The 9,194-nt window shown below is 48.2% G+C and overlaps 2 protein-coding genes across 2 annotated transcripts in view; one reads left to right on the plus strand and one right to left on the minus strand.

Annotated features, from left to right (window-relative positions):
• Nucleotides 1-871: 871 nt before the first annotated feature.
• LOC108666225 (basic salivary proline-rich protein 1-like) lies at nucleotides 872-1,612 on the plus strand. The gene has a single exon (XM_018153062.1). It carries the CDS (start codon nucleotides 872-874, stop codon nucleotides 1,610-1,612), a length of 741 nt encoding a protein of 246 aa, XP_018008551.1.
• A 715-nt stretch (nucleotides 1,613-2,327) lies between these two features.
• LOC108666228 (probable chitinase 2) overlaps nucleotides 2,328-9,194 on the minus strand; it is a gene marked incomplete at its 3' end in the record, with an annotated part of 16,217 nt that continues 9,350 nt past the window's right edge. Inside the window, 8 exon segments of the mRNA XM_047883384.1 lie at nucleotides 2,328-2,463; nucleotides 3,888-3,933; nucleotides 3,936-4,035; nucleotides 4,463-4,591; nucleotides 6,335-6,427; nucleotides 6,834-6,926; nucleotides 7,783-7,898; nucleotides 8,301-8,412. Coding sequence (XP_047739340.1) covers nucleotides 2,328-2,463; nucleotides 3,888-3,933; nucleotides 3,936-4,035; nucleotides 4,463-4,591; nucleotides 6,335-6,427; nucleotides 6,834-6,926; nucleotides 7,783-7,898; nucleotides 8,301-8,412 — 825 coding nt within the window.

Genomic DNA, 9,194 nt, shown 5'->3' on the forward strand with positions numbered 1-9,194 from the left:
CATGCCACATTCATGCCGTGGTCATGCCACATTCATGCCGTGGTCATGCCACATTCATGTCGTGGCCATGCCACATTCATGCCACGCTCATTAGCCACATACGTAATTAAAATTATTGTCATTTAATAGAAAAATTGATTCCCTATTTATTTTAATTATTTAAATAATCAATTTCAGTTAACCGAAGTTCCTCATTTAAATCATCCCGTTAATATACAATTTAATAATGTATTCCTAATTAATTATTAACAATTAATATGTATTTAATGTATTAATTACCTTTAATTAATGTTTAGTAACTTCGCGCTTGTTAAGTTTAGAAATTTAACTTATATATGTGACCGTATATGTCGTATAGGAATGCATTGTAATGTGTTCAGGGGCTCGCATAATGATTTATTATGTTATGATTATGATATATATTGTAATATGTATTATAATATATTATATTTCATTTCTAATATATTATGTTATCAAGGGATGACATTTGTGAAGGATAACTTATTGTACAATGAATTATTGTACAATGAATTATGAAATATGAATATGAATGAATAAATACAATTATTGTACAACAAATTATTGTACAATGAATATTGTACTTTCAATACCAGCACATTATAGGTAAGTAACACAAGGCAGGTAACGGTAGTAACTTTATTATGCAACTTTACAATAAATTCTTTGAGTTATATTATATTTTTCTTCAATTTAATATACATACTATATGAAATATATATTATTTAATAGATATACCTCTGAATTTAAACAAATTGTTTTTATTTGATATATATATTCGGAATTTGTGATAATATTAGAATTATTAATAAACATTCTGCCCGGTTCTTAAAGATATGTTTGGCACGGGCGAATGGGGAGGAAGGGGGACGTCCCCGCGTCCCCCGGGGGCAGCCAACGTCCCCAGGGGGCAGCCAACGTCCCCAGGGGGCAGCCAACGCCCCCAGGAGGACAGCCAACGTCCCCCGGGGGGCAGCCAACAGGGGGCAGCCAACGTCCCCAGGGGGCAGCCAACGTCCCCAGGGGGCAGCCAACTTCCCCCGGGGGCAACCGACGTCCCCAGGGGGCAGCCGACGTCCCCCAGGGAGCAGCCAACGTCCCCCGGGGGGCAGCCAACGTCCCCAGGGGGCAGCCGACGTCCCCCGGGGGCAACCGACGTCCCCAGGGGGGCAGCCAGCCAACGTCCCCAGGGGGGCAGCCAGCCAACGTCCCCTGGGGGAACCAACGTCCCCCGGGGGGCAGCCAACATCCCCAGGGGGCAGCCAACGTCCCCCGGGGGCAGCCGACGTCCCCAGGGGGCAGCCGACGTCCCCAGGGGGCAGCCGACGTCCCCCCGGGGGCAGCCAACGTCCCCCTTGGGCCACGGACGTCCCCAAGTCCCCGACGTTACTGGGACTTGGTGTCCCCGACGGCGGGGGAGGCGTCCAAAGTCCCCCTTGGGGCCACGGACGTCCCTAAGTCCCCGACGTTACTGAGACTTCTTGTCCCCGATGGCGGGGATGGCGTCGGTCTCGCCCGTGTTGGTCTTCTTGGGGACATATTTGGCGGGGGCCTTGCCCGTGTTGCCCGGCCTGCGGGGGGGGATGGGGATTAGCGGACATTTTTTATGGAATTTTTTCGGTAAAAATTTCTGTTTTTCAGATTTATTTTTGGTTGTGGTGGGAAGTATTTCCGGGGGGGAGAGTTTATGGGATGGAAAGTTTTTTGGGCTAAAAATTTAAGGTTTATTTGAAATTTTTTTTCTTTTGGTGGGAGGGACACTGATTTTTGGAGGTGCCCACTTCCAGAAGAAATTCCCACCCAGCTGGGGAATTTGTCAATTAGGGGATTAGCAGCATGCTTCCCACACCAAATAAATATATCAACCCCAGGGGGGGAATATAAGAATCCAAGAGAATATCTTGAGACTGAAAAGTTTTATCCCCAAGGGTAAACACTTTAGGTGCCATAAAGTATATCGCATTCAGCTTAAAATTTAAAAACTGGGCAACAATATTGAAATTTACGCTGAAATTTAAAGAGATACAGATTTTTTCCTTTATGTCCACAGTCTTTTCGGCATTAATAAATATGATCTATCAATACATGTAATAGAATGAACGATCAACTTATAAAATAAAATATCGAATTATCCTTTTGTGTTCTTTACACAATTCCTATTTCCAGGGCATTGTAGCAAATTTAAATTTCATTGATAACAATCATTTTGTGTATGATAACAAGAATTTAAGTGATAACAAACATTTTGTGTATGATAACAAGAATTTAAGTGATAACAAACATTTTGTGTATGATAACAAGAATTTAAAGGTGGGCCGCACGGGGGGAGTGGGGCGTACGGGCGGGGTGACGCCTGGGGTGATGGGGATGACCTCCCCGGGGCCTGGGGCCGACGGGACCACCTTGCGGCCCAGGGCCTTGTTGATGGCGGTCAGGAGGGGGTACCTGGGGGGCGGAGGTTACAGTGAGAAGAGGGGGACTTGGGGAGGCGGGGGTTACAGTTAGAGGGAAGCGGTACCTAAGGAGGGGATGACTGCTAGGGGAAGGGAGATGCCTTAAGGGGTAGCATCCCCTTCCACCCCAGGACCACTGATCGCACCACTAACTCTACTACACTCTCAAGCCAGAGATAACCATTACAAGACATTAAGACACAACACAACCCAATACACAGAAGAGGGCGAAGCTCTGCAGCGACGACGCGTCGCTCGTCGCCCCCACAAACTCCGGCCTGCGGGGGTCGGGGGTTAAGATGCAGGGCTATAATATCATTTATATGTTTATTTATAATTTATATTAACATTTTTATAAGATAAAATGATTAGAATGATGTTGAAAAATATCGTATTTATCTGTGATGCGTGGGGAGGGAACGTTTCAGAGGGGCACGTCAGTGCCTAAACTAACCGAACCAGATTATCAAAATTTCGTAACTTTTTGTACTTACGACACAAAAGTTCTATGGTACGTAAATACACCCTAATTTTGGCATTATCAATACTTTCGTACGCAAGTCTTAGCTAAAAGCGTAAATGTTTTTCCCGCGCAAATGTTTTTATAATACCACCGCTAGTATTACGTTGGCATAGCAACGCCACTCGTAAGTCCATTTTACGTACTTACGAAGTTTTGATAATACGGCCCCTGACTTGACCTGACCTAAACCCTAAAAAAATATAACTCAGTACTCACTGCAGTGAGTGACAGAGAGCGCATTTTCTCGTCGACGAAAACTTGAGGTCACGGACGGACGGACGGACATGCGGATAGACGGACATGGCGAGCACAATAGTGCACTTTTTTCCATAAGTGAGAAAATGCGCTTAAAAAGGCTCCTGCTGGACGCTATGACCCACCAACACACCCTCACAGGCCCCTACCATCACAGGAAAGACAGGGCAGTGATAGGGTTGCGGGAAACGCTGGTAGAAGGAGCGGTGAGGAGGGTAGTTCTTGGAGAAGGATGAATGACCTAGCTACTCCTGGTAGTGGCCCAAGCGTATGGGACAGGGACGCACGCGGGGGACCAGAGGCTACCTACGGCGCTATTTAGCGCATTTTCTCATTTATGGAAAAAAGGAACAGCCGTGACTATATTTTGTCACATTTTGTCACACAGAACCGGAAGTATTTATTCCAAATACGCCAAGTCCAAGGCTAAAATAAGGACGCCAGTGGGACCCTCTGAAGGATAACGAAGTCATTGTCGGAGATGACCAGGCTATATGTGAGTTACTGGGATCGCGGTTTGCATTAGTCTTCAGTAACCCCCGCTACCCAAGTAGCTCATCATACTAATCACATACCGTATTAGCCCGTGACACGTACCGTGTCCCCGTGACACGTACCGTGTCTCCCGTGACACGTACCGTGTATCGTCGAGCGTGTTGTCGTACTCGACGTCGTGGTCAGGCACGGGCTTGGCGTCGGGTGCACGGGACACCGCCCCCTGAAGTCGTCGGTGTCTATGGACCAGACCATCACCCCGGCCAGCTGCCGGGACTGTGCGAACGCCACCTGCAGGGGGGAGAAGTTAGGTTATATAATATGGTGTATTATATGATATTATATTATATTGTACAATATAATGTTATATCATATTATATACTAAAGTATACCGATCTATTAGTACAGCGGTTCGTCTCGTTAATTCTACGCCCACGCCTTAAAGTGTGTCCAACTTCAGCAAACCCACTTTACGGCGTGAGGTGTGTCAGGGATGACCCACCTTGAGGCCCAGGGACCCACCTTGAGGCCCAGGGACCCACCTTGAGGCCCAGGGAGTGTCGTAAGGACCCACCTGGAGGCCCAGGAATTGTCATAAGGGCCCACCTTGAGGCCCAGGAAGTGTCATGAGGGCCCACCTTCAGACCCGGGGACCCACCTTGAGGGCCAGGGACCCACCTTGAGGCCCAGGGACCCACCTTGAGGCCCAGGGACCCACCTTGAGGCCCAGGGAGTTGTCGTCGTCGTAGGAGACCCACATGTTGTCCCGGAACATGTAGGGGGCCTGGTGGGCCTTCTGCCACACCACCCGCCACTCGCCCGCCCCCGCCACCTGCTTCTCGCACACCTAGGGGGGGGGGTAGGGTTACTTAGGGAATAGGGTTATTTAGGGAATAGGATTACTTTAGAGGGTATATAGGGTTACTTCTGGGAATAGGGTTATTTAGGGAATGGGGTTACTTTAAGGGGTATAGGGTTAGTTTAGAGGGCATAGGGCTACTTTATATGGAATAGGGTTATTTTAGAGGGGTGGAGGGCAGGGTAGGGTTAGGTTAGGGGGTATAGGGTTACTTTAGGGGGTATAGGGTTACTTTAGGGGGTATAGGGTTACTTTAGGGGGTATAGGGTTATTTCAGGGTGTATAGGGTTACTTTAGGGGATATAGGGTTACTTTAGGAGGAATAAGGTTGCGTTAGAGGGTAACGGCCTAATGTTTTTGAGGGTAAATCGTCAAGCCTCTGAGGCTAGTAAACAATCGGACTAATGATAGTGATAAAAATTACGGGGTTCGCATCTCATAGTTTTATTTCAATGATTAAAATTCATCGTTTAACTTAGAAACATTGAGGTTCTAGGGATACAAAGGCTGAAATTCCAAAGGTTCAGTCCAAAGGTTTAGATCCAAAGGTTCAGAACCAAAGGTTCAGATCCAAAGGTTCAGAACCAAAGGTTCAGATCCAAAGGTTCAGAACCAAAGGTTCAGATCCAAAGGTTTAGATCCCAGATCCAAAGGTTCAGATCCAAAGGTTCAGATCCAAAGGTTCAGATCCAAAGGTTCAGATCCAAAGGTTCAGATCCAAAGGTTCAGATCCAAACGTTCAGATCCAAAGGTTCAAAATTTTATATTCAAGTGTGTGCAGAGTCGCCCTAGAACTGCCTAATGGACCCTCAACGGTCGCCTCCAGTATCGCCCAAGGGTCGCCCTAGAACTGCCTAAAAGACCCCCAACGCGCCCTAGTGTCGCCCTAGAATCGCCTAAAGGACCCTCCAAGGGTCGCCCTATAGAATCGCCTAAAGACCCCCTAGGGTCGCCCCAGTGTCGCCCAAGGATCGCTCTAGAATCGCCTAAAGGACCCCCAACGGTCGCCCCCAGTGTCGCCCAAGGGTCGCCCTAGAATCGCCTAAAGGACCCCCAACGGTCGCCCCCAGTGTCGCCCAAAGATCGCCCTAGAATCGCCTAAAGGACCCCCAAGGGTCGCCTCCAGAATCGCCCAAGGGTCGCCCTAGAGTTGCCTAAAGGACCCCCAAGGGTCGCCTCCAGTATCGCCCAAGGGTCGCCCTAGACTTGCCTAAAGGACCCCCAAGGGTTGTCTCCAGTATCGCCCAAGGGTCGCCCTAGAATCGCCTAAAGGACCCTCAAGGGTCGCCCAGTGTCGCCCAAGGATCACCCTAGAGTTGCCTAAAGGACCCCCAAGGGTCGCCTCCAGTATCGCCCAAGAGTCGCCCTAGAATTGCCTAAAGGACCCCAACGGTCGCCTCCAGTATCGCCCAAGGGTCGCCCTAGAATCGCCTAAAGGACCCCCAAGGGTCGCCCCCAGGGTCGCCCTAGAATTGCCTAAAGGATCTCCAAGGGTCGCCCCAGGGTCGCCCTAGAATTGCCTAAAGGACCTCCAACGGTCGCCTCCAGTATCGCCCAAGGGTCGCCCTAGAATCGCCTAAAGGACACCCTACGGTCGCCCCCAGTGTCGCCCAAAGATCGCTCTAGAATCGCCTAAAGGACACCCTACGGTCGCCTCCAGTATCGCCCAAGGGTCGCCCTAGAGTCGCCTAAAGGACCCTCAACGGTCGCCCAAAGGTTGGCCCCAGGCACCTCGTTGTAGCCCAGGAAGCCGTCCTCGCGCGTGTAGGGGCCAGCGAAGGCCGAGCCCAGCGCTGGGGCCGCGATGGCGGGGTTACTGGCGTCCTGGGGGGGGGGAGAGGTCATTATAATGATTACCTATATAAGATGATTAGTAACATTAGTAAGATGATTATATTAGCTGCTTAGTAAATATTTATTAGATCATTAGTAATAGCAACAATAAAATTAATGCGGTTGCTCCATGATAATAAAGATATTGCGAAAATAACTGAAGCCTGATCAATGATATTATAAACTTTTGTATTGAAATAACAATAGCCTAAATATCAACAATATAAACTAGATTACCACAACTAACTACAAGAGTAAAACATCAGTAATTATAATCCACAAAATGGCGCCTCAAGCATTAAAATAATCAACAAAATGGCGCCTAAAACATCAAAAGCATCAACAAAATGGCGCCAAAAGCATTAAAGTCAAGAACAAAATGGCGCCCATGGAGCACCTTGAGCAGGAAGGTCCTGCCGTAGAGGCCGAGGCCGAGGACCAGCTTGGAGGGCGGCACGCCCCCCTTCAGGTAGTAGTCCACGCTGTACTCCTGTGGAGGGAGAGGGGGAGAGAGAGGGGGTTAGGAGGGTACGCACCACCCACGGGGGGAGAGAGGGGGATTATGGGGGGTACGTAATCACACGCTGGGGGTAAGAGGGGAGTTAGGAAGGAACGTACAACCCACTGGGGGTGAGAGGGGGGGAGGGGGTTAGGGCGGCACGCCCCCCTTCAGGTAGTAGTCCACGCTGTACTCCTGCGGGGGCGAGGGGGGAGAGAGAGGGGGTTAGGAGGGTACGCACCAAGGGGTAAGTACCTCCAGCGGGGGGAGAGAGGGGTCTCTATTAAATTATATTGAAATATTAAATAATTTAAATTATTATATAATTAATTTATAATTAAACATTAAAAATTGAAATTGAAATTTAATTAAAGTATTAAATTTAAATTTAACACGTTCCCCGCGTATTGAGCCTTATGTGTACCACGAAATGTATTTCTTCAGGACGTAAAGTGGTGCATAATTTAGGGCTGCCAGCTGGCCTAAAATATGGCCAAGTCCGCGAATCTAAAACGGCAAAAAAAGGTCTATAACTCAATATATACTAGTATATTTTTGGGTTCCGGCGTAAAAATTCCATTTCCCTCTTATTTAAACTTCACTAGGAAGTACTGTACCCATATCATAAATTTTAGCCGGCCAAAGCAATTGACAAAACACTAAATCGCGGAATTTGTCCGGAAAAAAAAGACTGCCTGGCAATCTTGCTTCATAATAGTACAACAAAGGAAATAATAGTACGAGATGAAGCAATCGCAGTCAAAGTGTTATATTAAAAAATCGAATAAATAAATAATTTTTACGTCATTTTTCTGACAAAGTCGTAATCTACGACATCGTAACTTACGACGTTGAGGACACGCTGAGGCTCGGCCTCGTCGTCCCTGGCGTAGAGAGGCGCGTTGTGCCCCGTGAGGCCATCCCACTTGCCGTGGTAGTCGTAGGCCATGAGGTGCAGCAGGTCTGCAGGTCGTAAACAAGTTAGGCCATGAGGTGCAGCAGGTCTGTAGGTCGTAAACAAGTTTACGACAAAAGATAAAATGTAACCGAGAAACAAATGTTTTCGGAATAAACGATTAAATACTAGAAGAATAAAATCTATTAAAAAGGGAGAATGCCGTGAAAAATAAGATAGATGTTATAAAAATAGCAAGTTTATGACAAAGTAATCTTAACCAGCCACCAGAAAACAGATCCGCGGTTTCCGTTTTGGTTATGTTACGCCGCCCCACGAGTGACAACTGAAAATATTCGCAACTTTCCTGAGGCTCGAACCCGCGACTCTCAGCAACCATCTTAGTACCGCTTGACTACACTGCTCCCACAATCCTCCTCCTTTCCGTGAGATTCGCTCCCCCAACTCACCCAGCTCCTTAGCCAGCGCCGGCAGGTCGTACGCGGTGTCCACGGTGCTTTTGCCCGCCCCCACCGCCGCCGTCAGCAGCCACCCGAAGTGGTTGAACACCGTCCGTAGCTCCTGTAGGGGTGGAGGTAGTGCCGTGTTACATAAGTACCGTACGTCTTAAAGACTATTCAAGCCCTTTTATATAGCCTAGGCTTCCGCCCAATAAACACGGTCCGTAGCTCCTGTAGGAGTGGAGGTAGTGCCGTGTTACACAAGCCTTAAGGACTTTTCAAGCTCTTTTATATAGTCACGGCTTCCGCCCAATAAACACCGTCCGCAGCTCCTGTAGGGGTAGAGGTAGTGCCGTGTTACGCAAGCCTTAATGATGACTTTACAAGCCCTTTTATATAGTCACGGCTTTCGCCCAATAAACACGGTCGGCAGCTCCTGTAGGGGTGGATGTAGTGCCGTGTTACACAAGCCTAAGGAGGACTTTTCAAGCCCTTTTATATAGTCACGGCTTCCGCCCAATAAACACGGTCCGTAGCTCCTGGAGCGGGCGAGGAAGCCAAACAAAATTCAGAGTCCTGGCAGCTTCTGATTTCGGTTATCAGAAGCTGAGGCAACTCTAAATATTGATTGGAAATTAACAGAGTAGGTAGAGGTAACGTGTTACGCCACACAGATATAACATGCATGTTTCCATCATTCTTTGTCCACCTCCCCCTTCTTCCCATCACCTCCCCCTTCTTCCCATCACCTCCCCCTTCTTCCCATCACCTCCCCCTTCTTCCCATCACCTCCCCCTTCTTCCGATCACCTCCCCCTTCTTCCGATCACCTCCCCCTTCTTCCCATCACCTCCCCCTTCTTCCGATCACCTCCCCCTTCTTCCGATCACCTCCCCCTTCTTCC

Source organism: Hyalella azteca, unplaced genomic scaffold (assembly GCF_000764305.2).
Source record: "Hyalella azteca isolate HAZT.00-mixed unplaced genomic scaffold, Hazt_2.0.2 contig12786, whole genome shotgun sequence".
Lineage (NCBI taxonomy): Eukaryota > Metazoa > Arthropoda > Malacostraca > Amphipoda > Hyalellidae > Hyalella > Hyalella azteca.

What these genes read in the sequence shown, in the direction of transcription:
- LOC108666225 (XM_018153062.1), top strand. Translation starts at nt 872, where the DNA reads ATGGGGAGGAAGGGGGACGTCCCCGCGTCCCCCGGGGGCAGCCAACGT.